General features: G+C 41.9%; 1 protein-coding gene across 2 annotated transcripts in view; it reads left to right on the top strand.

Moving 5' to 3' along the window:
• Positions 1-25,214, top strand: part of NUP58 (nucleoporin 58) — a 107,353-nt gene that overhangs the window by 63,669 nt on the left and 18,470 nt on the right. For both annotated transcript variants that reach the window (XM_088460287.1, XM_088460288.1), the window contains exons 10-12: positions 11,496-11,614; positions 13,154-13,236; positions 17,764-17,965. In XM_088460287.1, the coding sequence (XP_088316413.1) occupies positions 11,496-11,614; positions 13,154-13,236; positions 17,764-17,965 (404 nt within the window). The remainder of the gene's footprint in view (positions 1-11,495; positions 11,615-13,153; positions 13,237-17,763; positions 17,966-25,214) is intronic.

The raw sequence follows: 25,214 nt of genomic DNA, 5'->3' as shown, positions 1-25,214 counted from the left end.
CTACGAAGCGAACATTGTTGCTACGTAATCGCCCCTCCATATCTGCCAACTTGCGTTGCACGGATGACATTTGAGAATCCAGGGTATTAACTCGTACTTTAAGCGGGGAGAACGAGTCTTCCAAGGTGGGATTACGTGTTTCAGCCTCTCCAACCCTCTCGCGAACACGCTGTAAATCTTGATGAATAATAGTCAGATCAGACTGTACAGAGCCAATCTGGTCAGCTAAGCGCTTTTCACTGGTAGTTACAGCATCCAACACCTGCTGTTAGGTGATCTCCGGGGCCCGCGTAGCAGGAGGAGCTGTAGTTAAAGGAGGTGATTGATCGGGCCTTTCCACAGGATCTTCCTTCTGTGGAGTGTTAGACACAGGGTTACGGGAGGAGCGCTCCAGTTTAGCAGCAGCAGCTGATGTGTGGTTTGTTTTCCCCATAGCTGAAGGGCAACACACACTAATAATATAGACAGAGAAGGGAAAATGGCCGCTACCAGGAAATCAGGATACAGCTTCACTGCCCCAGAGACCAGCACTGAGCAGCACAGAGCCTCGCAGCCCCAGAGAAGTGAGAAGACCAGCGCTGTGCAGCAATGGGAAGGATAGCTCAGCACCGCTGTTCAGGAGATCCAAGGATGAGGAGAGGGGTGTCAGGCACTCACCCACAGCAGCTCCACAACCAGCTCTGGCAGGCTGCAGGACCCAGGACCAAGTCGCGGCAATCTCAGGAAGCACCTGGCAACAGAAGGGCAGGAGGAGGGAGCACGTGTCCCGCAGACAGCTCTGGCGGCCGCAGGAACCTCCAACAGCAGACGCTGCAAGTGTTAGAGCCAGGGAGCTCAACGGCAGGAAGGAAGTTACAGCAGGAGACGGAGCCACGTGTAAGGGCAGGAGGACTCACACTGCAGAGCCGCGCGGACGGACAGGAGGAGACGGGAGGCTGTTCAAACTGCTCCCGCAGAGGCAGCACAACTTCCCCCACAAGCCAGGTATAGTGGGCACCGCTGGGCAGAGGTCAGGATATTGGCAGCGGATATCGCGGCTGGAGAGCTCAGCAAAGTGCTAGCTACTCCATGTCCGTCTTGGCCACGCCCCCAATAAGCAAATTTTTCATAGAAAAACAATAATGCATTTAATACAGTGATAACTATCACACTATTAATAAATGCATTGTTGTTGTTCTATGAAAAATTTGCTTATTAGCCAGATTTTTAGTTTTCAAAAATTAAATGTGGAGAGCGGTCAGCGGGGAACAGGGGGCTGCTAGATGGTTTGTGCAAGGGGGACAGTGGATGGATAGGCCCCACACCCCCTTTCAAAGTACCCGACTCTACCTGTGATGCCTGAGAGCAGGGGGCTGCTTGACAGACTGTGCAGGTGGGACAGTGGATGGCCAGGTCCCACACACCCTCCAAACAAGTGCCCGGTGTCTCTTAATGCGGTCAGCGGCGAGGCTGCTAGCAGTGTCCGTCATGCACTGCTGCCACGCCACATATAACGCATGCCCTATGCGCTGCTTGCGCGCCGTCAGCCCACTGCCATAATGAGAGCTGCCGTAGTAAGGCCAGCCACAATGCTTGCTACCAGTGGCTCGCGGGCGACGGGTTGGCGACTGCGGTTATAGAGTGTTCACTGATGCACTCAGATTTAGGATGCTGGTGAGGAGCTCAAGTAAAACTAGTCTGTCTGGCTCAGATGGCTACAAGGCCAAGCCTCCAACTGGAGTACCAGACTTTATTGTAGGTTTCTCCCTAATGAAGATACACTGCAATGATCCTCTGCCAAAGGTAAATGTTCCCATTTTTCACATATCTAAGACCAAATTTATTCCTGATCTTAATCCCCGTACCTTACCGGGTAGAAACATTATGACCACCCTTAAGTCTATTTATTTACACAGGCCTCCCTGAGAAACTGCCTGGTTTAGGTTTGGAGTAGTGAAGCAGTGGATATGTGACGAACAGTTTGTTTGGAATCTGACAGACTTTGCAGACTCGCTAATGCTTTTGGAGCAAATATCTGTGAGATCCCACCACCAATGAAGAACTCATTGGGGCTAGGAAATCAAGCGCAGTAGTTGCCACATGTCATGCTCTCTGGCAGCACTTGGGAGGTGGACATAGATTCCAAAAGGATGGGTCATCAACTACAAGAAATCCAAACTGACACCTTCCCAGCAGATGATCTCCCCATTGCTTCTGTTAGACACCTGCCAGCAGATGGCATTCTTAGGTGAGTCTGTCACTTTGCTGGTAGCTGAGCGATGACTACCTCAACATGGTTTGCCTATTCTTCAACTGGATGATTGTTACAAAGGACGCCAGACAGCGGAATCCAGTTATTGCAAGGAAGAGTCGTTAGGATCCAGTTAGACAATGCCTTGTTGTCCTACTTAAATTATTAAGCCCTGAGAGACCAATAGGATCAAACGATGGGTAGAGATAAACGTTACAGCTATGACACCGGATTTTATTTCGTTATACAAAACTGTAAAAAAAATTTGCTCAACAAACCGAGCCATCACTTCAACACCCTTCAATAGGAAGTCTTCCAGCAGATTGTGGACAGGTGGGGTCAGCCAGGTGGGACATGAGGCCATCTCCGTAGAACAACAAGATTGGGGACATGGAATCTGAAGGAATTTCTGGTTTATGTCATGTCAGTTCCTTTGGAACTTCCATCAGCTATACCTGTACTTTCCATAAGCAATGCTTTTCTGGGCGCTCAAGAATGGTAAAAGATAATTTGAATATTTCTGGTAGCACCAAACTTATCCAATTAGGTCATGGTACAACGATATTTTAGGCTGAACATTAGAGCTAAGGGATTTTCGGACTATGCTCGAGACTAGGAAGCCTGATTTTGGCAAAGATTTACTGCTGTCTTTGAAAGATCTTAAGGAGTTTTTTACCTCCTCTTCAATGAGATCTATTACTGCTCTTCTTGCAGGAGCATCAAGATATCCACTTTTCCATGCATCCTCCCTATTGTTCCTTGTGATCTCAAATTGGTGTTGACGGCATCCTCCCTCTTTGGACCTTTGCATTTAGAGGAGATGAAGTTCCTTATATTTTCGTTGGCTATCTCCACAGATTCTGGACTATCGGAGCTGGGAACTCTGTCCTGTGTGTCCCCATTTCCCATCTTTCATGAAGACAGGGATGTTGTTAGGACTAAACCTCCTTTCCAGCCCAAAGTGATCTCCCAAGTTGCATTGTGATTCCCGCCTTATATTAAGGATGTCTCCAAAAGAAGAGGGACGCTAATGCAATTTCAGTTGCCATCTCCCACGGATCGCAGTTGTGAAAATATGGTAATGATTCACCCACTGTCCAGTGCATAGACTCCAACTAAAAGCATCTCACATCCGTCACTTGCATACAAAACCGGAAACATCGAACACAGATCTGGCTGCCCGTAGCCTTCTGAGTAAGTTTAAGCTGCCTTAGACACAACCAGTCTCCTGCTGCGAGCAAGAACACAATGGCTAATTTATGCACGGCCAGAAAAGAGTGTTTAAAATAAAAGGTTCTGACACACCTGGGTTTCTCCACTGAAATTACCAATCCCCCCCCCCCAATTACCTCCCCCAAATGCTGACTACTTGTCCTCTGTACGAGCGTAATCGCAATACAATCACTGCGCTTATCCAGTGCGGCTTATGCGCAATGGCTAACAATCACTTAATCTGTTTAAACATCGGAATGTGTGTACAAATGTGAATCGGGCCCATAGTCTGCTGCACACTGCAACTTCTGAGCATTGCTTCCCGTAGATACAGCTTTGAGGTGTGCTTTTGTGTCTGCCTCCACTATTTCATAAGACAAAATGTTTTTACACTTATTTGAAATCCTTTTCTTTGAGTCTATTGGGGTACACTGGGCATCCTCCCTTTTTACTCTACTTGTGAGGATTATTGTTTTCAAAATACTGGTTTCCAGCAGGCTTCCTGGCTATAGCGGGGGAGCAGCTTGAGCTTTTAGAAGTCATTTTAAAAGAGCCCGGGCTCCTGATACCGCACAGTATTGCCCCAGTCTTCCAGTGTATCCCAACGGACTCCCGAGAAAAGGATTTGACATAAATGTAAAAATCCCATTATGAGAAGGTACCAAAAAGTGTTACTGTAGCTGACACTGATTGGGAGAGTCTTTTAAGATGGTCAAATAGAAAGTCAGACTGAATATTGCATTTTAGCTGTGTGCTACATGTAAATACAAATTGTTTTTCTTGTACAGATGTGTCCACATAAATCTTACCTCCGTGCACTGCAAGTCACGTTAAACATAACTCGTGAGCGCCGTGCTACTCTGTAGCACTGAGCATTTTTCGTGCGACTTTTTACCTTCAAATGTGTCTTATTCTCAAAGTGACGACCAAGCAGATTCTGCTGATTAAACTATGCGACATGCCTATAATCTGTGTGCGGTTGTATCTGCATGCAAAACGTTAGTGTAAGCGGCTGTGACACTGTAATGTAGCATTTCGCATTCCGATACAGCCACAGTTGAGCAGAATATAGGCATGCCACTTATAATTTTTTCTTTTTTTTATAAATTCTTTATTTTCAGAACAAAAACACATTTTTGTAAACGAAAAATCAATACATAACACGGACTGTATATATAAGAAACATTACACACATATACAGACATATCCTTACATACAGACATCTGTTTTTGTAAAGAGAAAAGAAAAAGAAAAATACATACAATAAAATAAAACAGAGAGAGAGTAAGACAATGGGGGAAAAGGGGGAAGGTATGCAGATAGACCCTGAATGCACCGAAATCCGAAATAAGACAATTTATTTCCTTTTTTCCCATAATTAAGAATGTGGAATGAGGGCTGCATATGAGGCAGATGATTTAAAGTCAATCCATTTGGACCAAATAGCAGTAAACTCAGAGTGTTTCTCAGGGGCTGAGTAAAGAACATCATCCATTGTCATATAGAAGTCAAGACGTTGACACCATTCCCAGACTGTAGGAGGGGTCCGGGAGCGAAAATGCACTGGGAGTACCGCCCTTGCCGCATTATTAATATGACTAAGGAGGGACTTTTTGTATAGAGAGATCGGGTCAGATGTATGTGAGAGCAACCAAAAATCCGAGCCAGATGGAACAGTGAAGCCTAAGATCTCCGAAGCCAGGGCTATTATTTTACCCCAGAAGGGGATAATTAGTGGACAATCCCACCAGATGTGCATCATCGTACCCGTTTCCCCAAGACATCTCCAACAGAGAGGAGACACCGTGGGATAGCATTTGTGGAGAATGACCGGGCAACGGTACCATCGTGTCATGACCTTATATTGTGTTTCCAAAACCTCTAAACTGTTGGAGCACGCATTAATAACTAGAAACACTCTGTCCCAATTGATATGTATATCTTTTTTAATAAAATCTCTATCCCAGGCCTTTACAAAAAGAGGGTCTCCAGAAAACATGTTATGTAATAAAATCTTATATATACCCGAGATTATATGTGTAGGAGGTTGCCGATGCGTACACATAGATTCAAAGGATGTCATATCTCTAGCAAATACTGAAGGACCCCCCAGAGAAGAGACAAAATGTCGGATCTGAGTGTAGGCCCAGAGAGATTGGGTTGTAAGAGAGGTATTGGCACATAGATCTGAAAAGGGTACGAGTTTACCTTTGGCCACAAGGTGACCAGCTCTAATAATCCCTGCAGCAGACCATATGGAAGAAAACCGCCCAGAATTCCCAGGAGGGAAAAGGGGATTGTATAAGATAGGGGTAAGAGGAGATATCACTGAAGATATTCCGGGTTTTACTCGCAATTTTCTCCACATTTCTAAAGTAGGGCCCACTGTTGGGTGTGCGGAACGAACAATTTTGGAACACCACGGCAAAGTACTCAGATGAAGATTAGACGATTCTGACTCCAGCTCCACCCACTGCTTACCCACTGTACCCCGAGTCCAATCTAGAACTCTACCGAGTATAATGGCCTGATAGTAAGTGGATATCATTGGTAATTGTTGGCCTCCCTGACTTTTCTGCCTAAAAAGCACTTCATGTTTAAATCTGGGCTTCCTACCTCCCCAGACAAATTTTCGGATGAGGGTATGTGCTTCTGACAAGAAGCTTGAGGGAAGAGCAATCGGTGTGGCCTGCAACAAATATAAGAGGCGCGGAAGAATATTCATCTTGATAATATTTAGGCGGCCTAGCCACGAAAACTTTTGCAAACTCCACTTATCCAATTCTTTACGAATAGAAGTGATCAAAGGCGTATGATTAAGGGCAAACAGGTCACATAAACATCTAGGAACAAATATGCCTAAGTATTTAAGAGAAGAAGTCTGCCATTTAAAGGGGAAGGAGGTACCAAGTGCAGACACTGTCTCGACCGAAGCGGTAACATTTAAGGCAACAGACTTACTATAATTAATCTTAAAATTAGAGAGGTCACCAAAACGCTGGAATTCTTTCATTAAATTAGGGAGAGAGGTAACCGGATTAGTTACTATTGCTAGCAGATCATCCGCAAAGAGGGCAAGGCGATAATCCCATGAACCCACCTTAAGACCCGTGATAGTAGGATTCGCTCTAATTGCTCTTGCCAAGGCCTCCATGCAAAGTACAAAAACCAAGGGAGAGAGAGGGCAGCCCTGACGAGTACCATTTGATATGTTGACTGGGGCCGACAAGATCCCATTCACTCGTATCTGGGCCGAAGGGGCTCTATATAGGGCCAAAATTTTAGAAAGGAAGCTTGCACCCAACCCTAAGCGATTCAACACCCCTGTCATGAAACCCCAATCCACCCGGTCAAAAGCCTTTTCAGCATCGGTGGAGAGGAGCACCATGGGAATATCAGAGGAGACTGCATGGTGTATTAAATCAAGGACTTTGGTGGTATTGTCCTTCGCCTCCCTACCCGGGACAAAGCCCACCTGGTCAGAATGGATGATAGATGGGAGATGAGGCTTAAGCCGATTAGCTATAAGCTTTGCATAAAGCTTGACATCTACATTTAAGAGAGATATCGGGCGATAACTCGCTGGTAGTGATGGATCCTTGCCCTCCTTAGGGATAACCGTAATGTGTGCTGCAAGCGATTGATCTGAGAAAGGGGTATACTCTGAAACTGCATTACAGGCCCGTAACAAAAGAGGCAAGAGAGTATCTTGGTACGCCTTATAGTATGACAGCGTGAAGCCGTCAGGACCAGGGCTCTTTCCGGATGGGGAAGATTTGATGGCAACAGATAATTCGTCTTCTGTGAAAGGGGAGTCAAGAGCCTGTGTCACCACTTCGGGGAGAATAGGGAAGTCTATTTCTTCCAAATACTTCTGAATCTGCAATACTCGAGCTGCGTGATCTAAATTCGCATTATCCGGACCTAGATTATAGAGGGCAGAGTAAAAAGTCTGAAAGACTGCTGCAATGTCCTTGTCGGTATGACAGAGATTACCTGTATGATCCTTGATACGTTGAAGATAAGTCAGGGATCTCTGAGCTCTAAGAGCCCTTGCCAGCATTTTGCCTGGTTTGTTCCCCCAACGATAATATTTATGGCGGCATCTTCGAAACCCTCTCCTAGCCCCTTCATAAAGTAAATCATTAAGAGCGTCTCTAGCCTTTTGAAGTTCTACAAATACATCAGAGGACATAGTAGATTTATGGGTAAGTTCGAGCATCTGGATTTTAGATAACAAAGCATCCCTACACTCAGTTTTCTTTTTTTTGAGATAGGACCCCAACTGAATACATTTCCCCCGGACAACACATTTGTGAGCCTCCCAGATTGAGACTGATGAGACATCGTTGGTGACATTATGAGAGATGTACTCTCTTAGGGTTTCCCCAATTTGATCTTTACAGTAAGAGTCTCGAAGGAATTGCTCGTTAAACTTCCAGTTCCACTGGCGAGAAGGGGGATCACGCAGATACAAGGTTAAAAAAACAGGGGCGTGGTCAGAACCAGTAATCTGCCCAATAGCGGCATCTGCCAGGAGATCTAGATGGGAATGATCTACACAAAAATAATCAATGCGTGAATAAGAATTATGAGGGGAAGAATAAAAAGTGTAATCCCTCTCTGATGGATGTAAAAGTCTCCAAGTATCTACCAACTGAAAATCGTGCAGGGTCAGCCTGAATTTCCTAACCTCTCTAAAAGAGGTGCGTGAAGAGCCAGAAGTGGTGTCAAGAGAGGGCTCCAGAGCCCAGTTAAAATCTCCACCAACCACTCGGATGCCCTCCAACTGATCTTCTATCATTTCTAATGACTTGCGTAGAAAGCCAGACTGACCTTTATTGGGTACATATAAATTTACCAGAGAATATTTTTGATTAGCTATGGTAACCTTGACCAATAATCCCCTACCGTCCCCAATATGGACCACTGAGGTATCAGAGAGCACCAAATGTTTAGAAAACAATATGGCCACCCCTCTAGCCTTGGCTTCGGAGAAATCATTGAAGTACCCCACTGGGAAATAACGAGATCGTAAAGATGGCGCCACACCTTTCTTAAAATGCGTCTCCTGGAGAAAAGCTATATCCACCTTATCTATATGTAACGTATGCAGAAGACGGGATCTTTTCTCCGGTATATTAAGACCCTTTACATTGTGAGAAAAAATAGTTAACTTAGCCATATTTAAAGTGTGTAGGAGAGTGTCTCATTTGTCGGATACAAGGAACAGTTACCTGCATGCAGAGAGCGTCTACCAGCAAAAAGATATTGGGAGAAGAGGGGACACATAAGAGCCAAAAGGGAAGGAAGACAGGAAGAAAACAAAGGAAATACAAGGAAAACATGGAACAAATCCTAAAAAACAAAGGACATTGTAACATCAGATTAAATCTCAATTCAAAACTGAATATATTAGTGTAGTAAGAACAGAACTCCGTAATAAAGGCCATGGAAGCCCTTAAGGGGTCCATGGACATTGTATACACAACGGAGTAGGGGGAAATAGGAGGGTAATAGTGAACATGACACCCAAATAGGTCCCTTTTTGTTTTAGGACCTATCTAAATTAGAGTAATATTAAAGCCAAGTATTCGCCTAGATCAGTAAAATATATAAAATCAATAGGAAAACATTAATCTAGAATATTAAAAATTAACATGAAATAATCAGGTTAAACAAGAACTGTTCATGGGCCATTGCGACCCACATAGACATCTAGCAGGATCGCATTTAAATGGAAGTGAAAAAGTGTTAAGTGACCTACAATGTATAGGAAAGACAGCAAAGATCAACAAGTAGACCACAAAAATCATCAAGCATAAAATAAAATGTTACGGACCATAATAACTGTCCTGATCAGGTAGTTTCCTCACTTTCAGCTGTAGGATCTCTTCCCGGTCTACGTCTGGAGCCTCGGGCTTGCAGCCAGAACTCCCTACGAGGTGGCACGGGGGCACTGGTATCCAATAAATCCAGCCAATTGGGGACTGAAACAGTAGGCAGACCCAGAGAAGAGCAAAACTGGGGCAATTCAGCAGGTTCTCGAAGAATATGGAGCTTCCCCTCATACATTACTTGCACACTTAGCGGAAAGCCCCATCGGAATTTAATGTCCCGCTTATGTAGTTCCTCTGTGAGAGGACGGAGAAGGCGCCTCTGTTGGAGCGTTGACCACGAAAGGTCCTGGAAAATCTGTACTGGACATCCATTGAAGTCGATCTCCTTTGTTTGTCTGGCATGTCGTAGAATTTGCTCCTTAACCTTATAATAATGCAATCGGCATATAATGTCTCTGGGTCTTTCAGAGGGCATACCTTGAGGGCGCAATGCCCTATGGGCTCGATCAAAATGAATCCGTGCATCAGAATCAGCATGTAAAAGTTCATTAAATATTTTGGTGAGAGCATCTTCAATTCCCGACTGAGGAATATCTTCAGGAACCCCCCGAATCCGCAGATTATTTCGTCTACCCCTATTATCAATATCGTCCAATCTACGCTGCATCGCCAACAATATACTGGAGTGGCGAGAGAGCAAGGTGTTACATTCGCCAAGCTGGGTATCCACAGATTCCACATGTTCTTCCAAGGCAACCACTCTCTCTGCCACGTGGGTGAGGTCTGAGCGGATGGAGGAGATATGAGTCTGGACTGTTTCCTGAATCCGTTTTTCTAGGGATTGCAGATCTTGTTGAATGTCCTGCCGAGTCGGTAAGGACCGTAAATGTTGCAGAATCTCCCCTATATCGGACGATTGAGAAGAGGCGGGTGGGGTTAAATGAGGTGAATGAGACTCCTGGTTAGAGCCTCCATCTGAGCCCCCCGATGCCATGTGTGGAGAGGCTGAACCTGTTGAAGTACCAGTCGGAGGGGCAGAAACAGCAAATAGAGTATGGAATGCAGAGTTAGATGATTTCCTAACTGGAGTGGCGGCCGGGCGTTTAGCTGTATTCTTCTTCCCCATGAGGATACATATCAGAGCGGATTGGCACAATAAGGAAAAGGCGGAATACCAGGCTTAGCAGAGAGTGGGTGTCATATTTCAGGTTCCCCTCAGTGACATGTTGTTATATCATGGTTGAAGCTGTCAGGGCATGCATTGTAGGGCTTAATATCCACAGAGTGCAAGGAGGCCACCAATCCAGCACACAAGCTCCTTTCATGCAGGTTATCAATTTAAGGCTGATTTGGGCAAGACAGAGTCTCCAAGGGCCAGTACAGGGCTAAGCAGATTGGGCAACCTGGTCAGGGCTTATATACACCTGCCTGTGCCACAGTCCTTATTCCGAGGAGCTTCTGATTAGCAGTGTAATGTAATATATAGGAGGCCTCAAAATGGCCGCCACCCGCGATTCGCGGCAATCGCGGCAGCTTCCTAGAGGTCTCAGAGGCTCAGGAGGGGTAAGTATAGTCTACCCTGGGGTCCCGGCAAGGCTGTAGAGGGTAGACAAGCGGCGGGCAGAGCGGCAATTCTCCGCGACGGCACTGGTCCAGGACGCGCCGGCGGGGGGGGCGAAATTTAGCCTGCGGCTTCTGGAGGCGACCTAGGCCTCAGGTGAATCGGCGCCGCGAGTCCGCCCACGGAGCCCAAACAAGAGGGGAGCGGCTCCTCTAGTGAGGAGGAAGAGGCCCAGGCCCCTCAGGGTAACAAGGTGAGACAGGGGGACCTGTATTTAGAGGGACTCTCCAGGGAGCTTAGAGGAGACACATCCACACTGCCCGACAGCTAGGCCACGCCGCCACTTATAATTTTAATCAGCACAGGCTGCTGGTGCATCATATTCGCATCCCTATGTGAATATGACGCGTTTGAAGTTAAAAAGTCGCACGAAAACATGCTCAGCGCTACCGAGTCATGCCACGACTACAGAACTGTTTAACACAGAAGGAAGGAAGATGTATGTGAACACATCTGCATACATTAAAAGCTGTCATTTTCAGGTTAATCTGTCCTTGTAAGTGGAGGTGGTTACTGTACTGGAATATGTTTGATAAGTGCCATTATGAATACATACCTATTGGTAACGCGTTGTGTTTTTTCCTTTTTATAGCTACTTTCGGACATTGGTAGAACAGTTTGAAGTCCAATTGCAGCAGTACAGGCAGCAAATTGAAGAGCTAGAGAACCACCTCTCAACACAAGCGAACAGCTCACACCTCACTCCACAAGGTACAGTAGTAAAAGCTAGGCTAACTTTCATTTTGTGATCATATATACAGTGACTTGCAAAAGTATTCAACCCTCTAAAAAGTCAACAGATTTGTCTGTATTACCCATGACACTTAACACAGATTGTTCCAGGGCATATGGTTATTGTTAACTGGTAGGCTCTTAAAGTGCATTTTTTATTTAATTTTTTATTTTAAATCCTGTAAAATGCTACTTGCCAAAGTATTCAACTCCTGTGCTGTGGAAGGTCCAAGTTTACACAGATGAAAGATGTTGCCCTAACATTTGGCTTTCAATTAGCCTCTATCTGTGGATGCAAGTCATCTTTTATGGATAATACACCCCTAATTCAAACAATATTGGTCATACTGTGAATCTGAAGGAAAGCTGTGAAAATGAAGACCAGGGAGCATTGTAAGAAAAATAAATGTAGTTCTAGACCTGCACAAGATTGGAAAATACTAAAATATAATATCCAAGTGCTTGGATATCCCAGTGAGCATGTTGGGTCAATTGTAAGGATATGGAAGCTGCATCATACCACCAGGTGTTGCCTAGACAAGTCCGTCCCTCAAAATTCAGCATCAGAGAAAGGAGGAGACACGTGAGGGAGGACACAGAGAGGCCAACTATCATTTTAAAGGAGCTACAGAGTTAAATGGCTGAGACTGCAGTGAAGATGCACCAGTCATCAATATATCAGGAGCTCTGCCTACAGCTGGCCTGTATCGGAGGGTAGCTAGAAAGAAGCCATTACTGAAGAAGAAAAACAACAATAAAGCATGTCTAGAGTTAGCCAGAAATCTATGAGTGACCCATTCCTCTGTGGGAACTGGACATCTTGTGAAAATTGAAAAACAAATGGATGGTCCATAATACAGGGGAGATACTGCAAGATGACCTGCTTCAGTCTACTAGAAAACTAAAGCCTGGAAGAAAGTTCACCTTTCAGCAGGACAATGGTCCCAAGCACAAGGCCAAAAGGAACGCTGCTGTGGTTGAACCACAAAAAGGTGGATGTTCTACAATGGCCAAGTCAAAGTTTAGATCTCAATCCAGCTGAGGATCAGTGGCACTATTTGAAAATTACTGTCCACAAGTATCACCCAACCAACCTTAACAACCTGGAGTAAATCCGCAAGGAACAATGGGCAAACATCACTCCCAACCAGTTTGCAAACCCGGTAAAAACTACAGACTTGGAGCTGCTATGCTAGCTAAAGGTGGTTCTGAAAAGTGCAAGTCTGCCGGGGTTGAATACTTATGAATGCAGTATTTTTCAGTTTTTATTTAAACAAATCTGCACGTAAATAAGGATTATGAGTTTGAAAAGTAATTTTGACTGGTTTGCAAAAAATACAGTCTGGAACTGTAAGTGTTGTGCAATACAGACAAATCTGTTGACATATTAGAAGGTTGAATACTTTTTTGCAAACCGGTTTATATCGACAGCCCATCTATTTCCTTTTGTATGTACTGTGCAGTATGTAGGTAAACATCATATTTTATATATATATATGTTTATTTTTATGCCGTCAGACCTGTCCATGGCAATGCAGAAGCTCTATCAGACATTTGTAGCGTTAGCATCTCAGCTACAGTCAATACATGAAAATGTTAAGGTATGTGCCAGATTCATTTGTCACTTCATATCATTGTGTGTGTGACCGTTGAATTCCTTTGATGGACATTAAATGGAGTCTTAGAATTGTATGTTATATACAGTGTTTGTGTCTGTATCATTTAGATTGCAGCATTATATGTTTTTGTACTTAAATGTAAAACATTGATATTCGTTTAGCCCAATTATATCCTTTCTCCCAAGACCGTGTAATATAATTTGAATATGCTGGAAAACACTCGACCTATGAGATATAGAAATAACTTATATCTATATTATGTAAGTAGGGTTCTGTCGGGTCATTTCAATTAGTTGTGAGTTTAAAAAAGTGATATTGCATGATAAAACTTGCATACATTGCGGCAATGTACACACCTGAGACATTCGAGATTCAATTAGAAATGGGGATTTGTGTTACTCTGTAATGTCGCACACTTTTTTCTACAAAGAGCGACATGGCGGAAGTCATTCTGGACACCCAAAAATTGGCCACTAGTTTAGGAGAGTATTGAAGGCTGTTAGTGTTAGCATTTTAATTTTTTTAAGTAATGTTGGTAAAATGATGGCAAGCAAGTGTATTTCAGCAAATTAAAGTCTTTTACAGTATTTTGGGTTACAGAAAAAATGTATGTAGAGTCATTTTTCAGTCTTTATATACAAGTTTATACAATGTTGGAAAAAAACACTTGTAATTCCCATCTGCAAGTTCAAAAAACACCATTTAACCCATTTTTGAGTTGTTGTTTTTTTTAAATGAGGATGTACCCTTGTTTCATAGCTATGATAGGGGTGTGAGCCAAACAGAAAATTTCAATTTTAGCACCTATATATAAAAAAAAAAAGTTAAGGCACAACCTAAAATTGATATATAAATAGAGCTATAGGTATAGAAGCCCCTCTATTCTTAAAAATGAGGCAAATGCTCAGTGTTTTTGGAGTGTTGCCTCGCTTTTGAGTATCAGGTATTTATATGCCGCTGTGTGTATAATATATACATATAATCAAGAGTCTGGCCTTGGAAGAGGTTATTTTTCCACATAGTCCTCATACTTGTCTAAGCATATGTTCCAACGGTACACCGATGCATCTATCCCAGCATTGAAGAAAACTGTGTCAAGCATCTGAAGCCCAGGACGTGACTGCTTGGTGAACTTCATTGTCTCTTGCGAATCGACCTCCACCCAGGTGCTTCTTTAGTGCGCCAAAGAGCTGGAAATCACTCTATGCCAGGTCAAGGCTGTAGGGGGTGATGGTCCATTACCTCCCAATGGTAGCGCAGTGACAACTCACGCATGCAGTTTGCTGAGTGTGGCTTATCGTGCAGCAACCCAGGTAGTTTTCAACGAATTGCCCTCCGCAAGCAGCTCAATGTGTTACAGTAGGAGACAGCATTCACAGTATCTCCCTTGGTGAGGAAATCAACAAGAAGCACGCCCTTGTGGTCCCAAAACACGGTCGCCATGACCTTCATTGCTGATGGAGTTGTGTTGAATTTCTTTGAAGGTGGGGGCGAGGCGTGTATCCATGTCATGGATGCTTGCTTAGTCTCTGGTGTCACATGATGCACCCATGTTTCATAGCCTGTAACAATACGCTGCAGGAATTGCACTCCCTCCTAATGGTACTTTGTTAAGTGCACAAAAGACGATCCCATCCTATTGTTGCTTCAGTACTCAGTGTGAACACTTTTTCCTATACCCCAGTTGCTCATGAATGATGATGTGCACAGTTCATTAGCAATGTCACAAACTCAAATGCATCTTTCCTCCTGAATCAGACCTTCAATGCGGCAGAAATAGTCATCTGTGGTGGATGTGCTTGGCTGGCCGGATCGCTGCTCATGTTGGACGTCTGTCCTGCCGTTATCAAAAGAAGTGCACCAACCTGGTTCCATTACATGACGTTAATACCATACACCTTGGCTAGTTGGCGATGAATTTCAGCCAATGATGTGCCTTTTAGATGCAGAGATCTGAATACACTACGCACCTCAATGTTTGACCATGTTTCCACCAGACCCGCCATCTTACAACTGATGTTGGGACAGTATGACTGATATAAAGCGCTGTCTAATGGCCATCAGGGGAAGCAGTGGTCTACCTGCTCTTTCCTGGTGATAAATTAAAATGAAATAACGTTACACACGTGAGAGGTCTTGTTACCTTACTTATTGAACCATCCTCCTATCTCTCCACCCTGGCCTTTCTCCCTCCATCCTCTCACAAGTCTCCAATTGCCTGTCTGCCGTCTCCTCCTGGATGTCCCAACTCTTCCTGAAGCTTAATATGGCCAATTCCAAACTTATTGTTTTTCCCCCCTTCCATGGTTCCCCCATTTCTAGATAGACACCAGGGACCAAATGTAATAGGGTGAGAGTTTAGAAAATGTGAGAGAGAAAACTCACATTTTTAAACTCAGCCAATGTAATAGTCACAGAACATGCAAACTTGCATGGTTTTCAGACTCAGAAAAATCTCATGATTTAAACTCTCATCCAGGTGTTTCCTGTTTTGAAAATGCAACTCAGTGTAGTAGTGTGAGAGCTTTACTGCTAAACTCTCACATTTTCTAAACTCTCATCCTATTACATTTTATCCCCAGATGTTAGACCGTCAATAGGCCTACATGGAAGAAGTTCGACAGGTGTGTGTATATATGTGTGTGTATATGTATATACATTTAGGGATGTGCAGGCTCGGTTCTACTCGGTTCCGTTCGGTTCTTTTTACCGAATCTTATTGGCTATCCAAAACTCGTGACAGCTGAAACCCAATAAGATCCGGTAAAAAGAACCGAACGGAACCGAGTAGAACCGAGCCTGCACATCCCTAATACATATATATGTGTATATATATATATATATATATATATATATATAACTAGTGTGTGTCAATCTATTGACTAACATCTGGGGCCAAATGTAATAGGGTGAGAGTTAAGAAAATGTGAGAGTAAACTCTCACTTTTTAAACGCTGCCAATGTAATAGTCTGAGAACATTCAAACTTGTCGGTTTTTCAGACTCAGAAGTCTCTTACGATTTAAACTCTCATCCAGATGTTTTCCCATTTTGAAAATACAACTCGACCAATGTGATAGTGTGAGAGTTTACTGCTAAACGCTCACATTTCCTAATCTCTTACCCTATTACATTTGGCTCCTGGTGTCTATCTAGACATTGTCAACCTTTTTACTGTCTTTTATACCAATACCTTAATCTACTCCTCCCCTCCCTAACCTCCTTTCTCTCCACACTCCCTCCCACCGTCTCTGCTCCTCCTCAGACCAACGAGACTCCTCCACCCTGGTCACTTCCTCTCACGCCCCCATCCTCTAAAACTTACTAATTTGTCCAGACTCTCAACTAGTCTCCCCAGCTTTAACACATGGTCTTATATCAAAGTGTACCAGCCTGTCTGATAACTCATTATTGTTGTCCTCTAACCTTCACTATGTGTCCTTCCCAGTTTACCTACCAACTGTTCTATCCTTCACCTTAGTACAGTATGTAAGCTCCTTATGGGCAGGGTCCTCTTGTTCTTTCCTAGCACTATACGTGTCCCCAGTGCTCAGCTCTTTCGATGACTGACTAATTTGCTGCCCATTTGTTGGGTACAGGATCATTGAGAACTGAATCGTATGGTATTTCCTTACTCCTGCTAGCTTCAGCGAGTTCCGCTACCCTTGCCCCTGTCAATCTGTCTAACTTGTCTATGGGGTGTTATTGTGTGGTATTAATGCTGTGATCTAGCATTGTGGGTTGTATTTATGCTCTGATTCCCTGTTACTGTTGTACATGTTTACCCTGTACTGCGCTGTGTACACGGTTGCGCATTATAAAAAAGTTAATAAAACTGATCGGTACATACTCCTTTAACCTTGCATTTGTATGGCTTCGGAATTCCATTTAAAACTTATTTGGCGAGGACACACTGCTTGGTCTTAAAAACATCATATAAGCTTCCTTCTATTTAGGAAGAATAACCAGCAAATTACTAATAATTAGTATGATTAAGAATAAGCCGTAATCTTAGTTCATTTCCATGGTGAACACCCCTGTTTGCATCTCTTTAATCTAGCACCAGTTTATGATAGGGTAGTATCCTCTTCTCAGCACTCTCTCTAAATAGGTGTAAATTAATGTCTGGGTGTTGAACAGCAGAGATCCAGGAATTGGCCTTTAATCTTCTTTTTTCCCAGTTAGTTTGGGTTATATGTTTGCTGTAGACACTGTGGGGGAAATGTATCAAGCCTTCTAATAGTGGAGAAGTTGCCTATAGCAACCAATCAGCTTCTGCCTATCATTTTATAAAATGTACTTTTATAGCTAGAAGTTGATTAGCTGCTATTGGCAACTTTTTCACTTCACTGTTCAGGAGGGTTGGTACATCTCCCCCCTGTGTTTTGCCCTTGGTTATGTCATTGCTACACCTTACAATATGTAAAATGTTACTCTGTTTATTGTTCACCTGCCCATTGCAGTAGCATTAGGGACCTTCACTCTCAAAACTAAAATGACTTTCCTTCAGATGCTCAAAGAACAATACCTTGGCTATCGGAAAGCGTTCTTGGGTGATTCCACAGATGTGTTTGAAGCCAGGAGGGCGGAAGTGAAGAAGTGGCAGAGTGCCCCACACATCACCACCGGACCCACCCCGTTCAGCAACATATCAAACGCAGCCGCCGTCGCAATGGCTGCCACCTTGACCCAGCAGCAGCAGCCTGCTACAGGTCTGAATGCATTGAAGTTTTAGATACTTTTAAAACTATTCTGTGCTCAGTAAACGTCTCTCAACTCTTGTGCTGGGTCTTCCTAGTTGCTGGCAAAAGATTTTTAAATATTTTTCTTATTACCTGCAGCTTCTAGATTAGGCAGGGGTTAGTCTTGGCAATAATTACACCTTAGTAGTAAACTGTGTGAATTGTCTTTTTCATATACATGTTATCCATATTTAATCAGCAATTCTGCCTGCTTGTTTTTAAATATATTCAAGTCTCCAGCTGTTTGGGGACATTATTATACTTGAAAAGACTAACTTGTGCCTCTATTCTAAGAAAGCTATGACAGCTCAGTCACTGCGACCGTGTCATGGTACAGGGAAGGCAGCCTTCTATAAATACAAGGCAAGCCAGACGTGAAAGGCTTGGTTTAGCTTTAACCTATATTTCCCCTGTGGCTTTGTTTGTCTGGGCTAGCACTAGTGCATAATGATGACGGTTTGGCATAAACCAGGTACATAAATGCTGATGATGGGGAACCGGACACATCTCAAGATTTATACTGCTCTGTGTATGGGCATAGAATTGCTATTTTTGGGTGCGCTTCCTTGTTTGGGAGTACTTTTTACTTCCATTTTGCGAGCAACACTACATCAGCTCCTTTGCGTTCACACTTGGGTATTCCTGGCTGTACCTCGTTGCAATGGGGTGCAGCACATCATTGCGCTGCAGTGTATATGAGTCCATATATGTACATTTCTCATTGTTTATGAAAGGAGATTTAACTGGCCATGTGGGGAGGGCTGTAAAAATGTCCCTGATTTTAATGAACCCTCTTTATAGACACTGGAAACTACTAGTGCTAGAAGGGCAGACATGTTAAACAGGAGCATCCCTTTTCAGTCTTAGGGATTTACTTTCAAAGCAACTGTAAACATCAGGCAAGATTGCTGTATTAAACTGCACGCTGCTGCCACCGCGATGTGCAGCATTGCTCTACTGCTTCTCTATTAGCGAATGTGTGATCTTTTTATAGAATTTAAATTATGTTGCATACAGAATTATGCTGAGATACATAACTTACTGCCAACATTAATGGATTTATTTTAATTTTTTTAATTTGTCTGTCTTTATTCTTCTGTTCCAGTGATATTTTAAAAGTTGTTTACATAGTTTGGAATTTTTTTTTCCATGCTGACAGACCAATATTTAATTTGTTTTCTATCATGGCCGCCTCTTGTGAATTTTGGCAGGCATTTTTTCATGTGTTATTTAATGATGGCGTTTTAAGTTATATTTATAGGCGTTGTAATTGAGGCACTACAAAAAAAAAACAACCCTTGCGTTAAAGGGTTATTTTTTTTTATATATATATATATATTTCTAATAATTGAAAGTACTTTAAAAAAAAAAAAAAAAATTAATCTTGAGTTCCTTTTTGCCATTGCTAAAGTACAAATAACTTTGTACTGTTAAAGGCTAAAAGTTAAAAAAAAAAATGAAATGCATTACAAATGCAGAGATATTATTGTAACGTGTAATGTTATGGTGCTGCAGAATTGTTATACGATATAAACTTATGGAATGTCTATTGTATATTTTAATACATTATTTAGTTAGAGTGAACTTAGGTATTATTGGCAGTTGGTAAATGCATGGCAATTTTATATTACCTTAATTAATTTAAAGGAGTTCCTAACTTTTTAAATGGATTTAATATATTGGTTTGTGAAGAGCTATGAGTTGATACCTTTTTCTGGATTTTCTTGTTCCTGGACAAGAAATCCAGAAAGATAATGCCGCGCACTTGATAAAAGTTGTAGGAGACCACGTATAAATCAAATAAATGAAAGCGCCCATAAGTATCTAAATAAAACCACTTTCCTAATTACCAAAACTAATAATCGTAATGTTTGATGTTCTAAAATTAAATAATTGCAAATTTAATGAATCCCTTACAACAATTTAAACTAACGTTTCTAAAAAATCTATTTTAGTATTTTTGTTTTTGCTTCTGAAGATATCCTAGAGTTTTTGGTAACCTCAAGTTAATTATGGATAATTAGCTGAAGAATCTGATAATTGCTACACTACAAAATAAGTGACAAGTTACAGTTATTAGAAACTAAATGAACACAATTGTAAACATAGAGAAAAGTATCATTTGCTTTGAACTATAAAAACCTTTAAAGGTGCGTATCCACTAGCAGATAGTTGAACGACAGTACAATTACAACATTGTAATCGTATAGTCGTTCCTCATCCCCTGTAGTGCCTATACTGAACGATATGTTGTTCAGTGCAGGCACCCTCCGTCATCCCCAAACATGCCCAATCTGTCGTTATCGGCAGATTGACCGGCATGTTCAGGCGATGATTGATGTCGAAAACGACCAGCAAGAGCGCGCATCGCTGGTCGTTTTTAACATTTTAATGCCCGATTTGTTAAAGTTATCGTTCAATCGCTCTTTAATCGTTATCGCTCAATCGCTCATTTTAATCGCCTAGTGGATGCACGGCATAAGACACAAAAAGGATAACAATTTTGATGCACCATGTGAAGCACTTATGACATGGTACAAGAACCCTTAACACATTTGTGAATGCATTACATTTTTTCTTATGTTTGTTCTGATCCAAGAACAATCTTTTGCAGCCATAAGTGTAAAACTACTATTTATTTTCCGAAGTGTCAGTATCTCATGTGGAACGCTAAGGATGTTTGGTTTACATAGTTAGGTTTTTCACATTGCATTTAGACCTGAATGTATATAATTCCATCAGTAAAATATTGAAACCTCATTTTGTGTTCATGGATATTTGCATCTCATTGAGCTTAAAGGGAGACTGTACCATAAAAATATACAGATATTTTTTAAAAAAATCTGATTTTCCTACTTGAGACTTTCCTATGTTTAAAATGTTGTCACTTTAATTTAAAGGATATTTCCACTTTCAAACAAGATGTTACTGGTAAGTCAATTATGCCCAAACCTACATATTTGTCAGTACAGCATGATACCTGTGAGGTTGCTTAGATGACGCACAATTCCCTAACCCAACACTTCGGTTGCCAACACAAATGTATTCATTATATTGACCTGTACTGCAGCTGCTACCTCTGTGGTACAGGGTGCATGCAGTGGTTGTGATGCAAGCAGACTGCAGGCAACTTGTTGATGGTGTCACATTTCATTTCTGGATGTGAACGTGCAATGGAGTATGGGAGTTGTAGTCAGCGGACAGTGTCATAGCACACTGTAGTGAGGTCACTGCAGACTGCCCTTCTCACACCAGTACTGCGTTTTGGAAATATATGATGCCCGATAATGATTAGTGGGGTTCACAGAAGCTGTTATGGAATGTATTTCTGGCATCACAATAAATAGAAACTAAAATGTGTCCAAAGAAATTGCATTTTAATTATATCTAAGACTGTCTGAAATAAAAGCTGCTCCCAGATTCTGAGTTTTTTTCCCCTGATTTAACGACTCTTTAATACGCCAATATGCGCACATGCATTGCTGATATTTTACAGCGATTCATTTTCATCCACAAATCAAATCTGCGATCATGAAAGTGCCCATTTTACGTGCAACATACTAATAACGGTCTGCAAATCGGGCTGACCGGCACCATACACTAACAATCCACAGCCCCGATTTGGGGTATGAAATCCAACATGTTGGACAAACCTGATTCACCGATTCCGTTCACTTTTTGGTTGGATCATCTGTGAACCCCGACTATTTTAAAAAAAATGTACACAATCACCTGCAGAACACATATTTGCTGATGTATGGGCCCCATAAGCCACTATCTGATATAATTACTAAGATGAGCAACACTGTTTACATTGTATTTGGCTATTTGCTACAATTTTTATGCATAGGGTAGTCTGCAATTGGAAAACTTTTGTCAGGTAGTTTGGTTCTGACCACATTTTAGGAACAGCTCCCCTTGAATTCAACAACTCATGCTTAAGTCAGTATTTAGCTATAATTTTATGTTAATTTTATTTTTACATTAGATAAGGTACAAATTGTGTTCTGTCATTGTGTTGGTTGAAGTTTGCAAAGTATGGTGTAGTGTTTTTTTGTTTTAGTTTTTTAATTCGTTAAGCGGTTTACATTTTTTTTTTTATAGCTACTAGTATCTTCTAACAGTGATTGTATCAATAATATGCGATAAACTGACTTGAAGTTTAATATACAAATATAACGGGTTACTGCTGTACAACGAGCAAATATTCTTACCTGATCAGTTAGTTATGTGGCTGTCCATAACCCAACAAATGTGAATTTGATATTAATATTATCAGTTGTTAATGAGGCTAAATTAGCCATTAAATATGAGCCTTGTGAACTTGTATGATTGGATGATAACGAACAATAAGACCTGAATGGAAAACATAATAGATTCTTTATTTCCGGGGCTACTTATCGATTTGCATTCTGTTACTGTTTAATTGACCTTGACTTACTTTATATAAACATTAGGACACTTGGTTGAGGTGTTAATGAATTTGGTCTAAAGGCACGCATCCACTTGCAGACCAAAAAAACGACTGCACGATTATGACATTGTAAACGTGCAGTCGTTTCTCAGTCTGTGCTGTGAATACACTGAACGAGCAGTCGTTCAGTGCAGGCACATCAATCATCCCCTAACATGCTCACCCCGACGTTATCGTCAGGTTGATCAGCATGTTCGGCCGACGATTGATGTCGGAAACGATCAGCGGGAGTGCGCATCGCTGGTCATTTCCGACATAAAAGTGCACGATTTCATAATCGTGCAATCGCTCAGTATTATCGGCATGTGGATGTGCGCCTTTACAGCTTTGACCAATCTTTCAAGCAAAAGGGGCTTTCCCTATATAAATGTCTTCCACTGCCAGTGCCTTCTCCTAGGACAAGCAAGATTGCACAGTATAAAAAAAAGCTCTGCATATCACACTGTAAAGCGACAGAGTTGGGACCTGTGGTTATATTTTTATTTCTGAAATGCTAGCATTGTGTTTTGACTCTGCTCTTGAAGATGTGCAGAACTGCAGGTTTTCTGATCACAAATAAAAAAAAAAAAAAAATCTTCAAAGCATTTGCAAAAAAAATTATACATATATTTGCCCTATAAAAAGTAAGATTGGTAGCATCTCCCACTATTTGGTTCTAGCTGCCAGTGTCTTTCTAATTTGGACACATTTCTATTACAACCAACTTTGTCTTTTTTTTGTCTTCCAGTATTAACCATAGGGTCTTTTAAAGCTGTACTCGCATACTCTCACCTACATGCTACAATTTACTAACCTCCTGCCTCCACTAGTTGGAGCTGTGGGGCAGCCATATTCCAGGGGCCTTTCTGAGTTATTCTCACAGACCGGGAATAATGGCTGCATGGCACAGGCTCCAGGGACCTGCTGGGGAGTGCGAAGGTTAGTAAAATATATAACATGTATGTGGGAGATTTTACATTTACTTAAAATGGATTCAATATAAACCGTCAACATTTAAAAGGCACTATAATTAAAAGCACTGGAAAATTTTAGGACTAATTATTTGGCTGCTTGTTATTTTATGCTTTTATTTCTAAATAATAAGTCTTTAACTTTTAAAATAGCTAGATTTGATGTTCACTAATGTAAAGGGCCCCATACACCTGAGCTGCGATTCCCCATTCTACCTACACCAACCCACAGACATCGATGATCGGTCTGCGGATTTGGGAAATGATCGTGCCTGGGAATCAAGATTTTTAACATGTTGATTATCCCAGATCTCCCGTCACCAATGTCGGCAGAACGGGGAATTGCGGCAATAAGTCTCAGATGTACAGTCCCCTATAGCTTGCAAAAAAATAAATAAATACTATAAGTGCATCCTTTGCTCACACAAGAAACAGGTAGCCATGTATTGGTTAGTATGTGACCCATATATTCATTAGGAGCCCGTGACATCCGAGGCACGCATTGTGAATGTGACAGGGGCACAGTCCTGCAATTCTTAAATCTACAGGACTCTCCGTCTTATGGTGCCTTGATAAGATGTATGCGCTCCTGTCTGTGTATAATGACCCTTCTTAAAGTGAAGTAGTAACATTAATTCCAGTCCTATTTACTGCACCTTTTTTTAATTTCAGCCTTTTAAAAGCTAATGCTCCCAAAATAAAAGTGCTTTTGGATTGAGGACCATGTGTTCACATATAAGAAAAGTGACCATGTTTGTAAAATGGCCCAATACACACACACCTTCCTACAGTGAGTGCTTGGCCTATTTGAGACGAGCGAGATAGGTGTAGGGTTATGTTTAATCATTTAAGGTGTCATCTTTAAAATTCACCTAACTTAAGCACCATCAGTAAGATTTTAGGCACTGTGACTATCTAATGCGAGCCATACATATACTGCCCCAATTCTCTGATCTGCCGATCAGCGATCAAAAACCGCCGATCCGTGGACATCGGTGATCCATCAACGGACTGGTAAAAATAAAAACAGCATGTTAAAACTCCTCGACTCACCGATCCCGAACATTTTTTGGAATCGGTAAATCGAGGATTTCCAATATTGAATTTCCCTGATTCCCGCCTCTGTGACCGAACAGGGAATTGGGTCAATACTTTGCAGATGTATGGGTCCCATAAGACTTGTCTAGCTCTAGCACAATGAAATAACTTGGCTCAGCAGGAAGCTGATTGCAACATGCCACAGTTATAGCTATTGGTGCCCCATGGGGAGATTTATCAAATCTTGGAAAGAGAGTTAAACCAATCAGCACCTGTCATTTTTCAAATGCAGCCTATAAAATGTCAGAGGATGATTGTTTGCTTCTCTCTATCTCTCTCAGCTTTATCCACTCTCCAAGCTTTGAATAATCTCCCTCCTCCCCCAATGCTTTAGTTGAATGGCATATTCCTGAATAAATACAACTTTTAATTTGGGGGGAGTTTTATATTCACTCACTGATCTCTGCTTAGAAATACTTTGAAGTTTTGATTGGAGTACATACTAAAACCAGTGAACCGTTAAGGGTAGTGACTGCAATGTTATCTAAACAAGATTTATACCCACACTAAATTGAGACAATTTTTATACTTCTATACCATTATTATGCCATACTATGTAATAGTAGTAATAGTCTACTCCCATTAACTTTTTGAAATGAGTAAATTGATATTTTGATAATTTACACTATTTGTGTCAACGCTGCAACTGAAACCGCTCTTTAGATGCTAGGTCCCCCAATATATCATTTAATCTATT

Source organism: Taudactylus pleione, unplaced genomic scaffold, assembly GCF_031769625.1.
Source record: "Taudactylus pleione unplaced genomic scaffold, aTauple2 ptg000043l, whole genome shotgun sequence".
In the NCBI taxonomy this organism is placed as follows: Eukaryota; Metazoa; Chordata; class Amphibia; order Anura; family Myobatrachidae; genus Taudactylus; species Taudactylus pleione.
The sequence above is the reverse complement of the archived record's forward strand: the minus strand, read 5'-3'. Positions and strand labels throughout refer to the sequence as shown.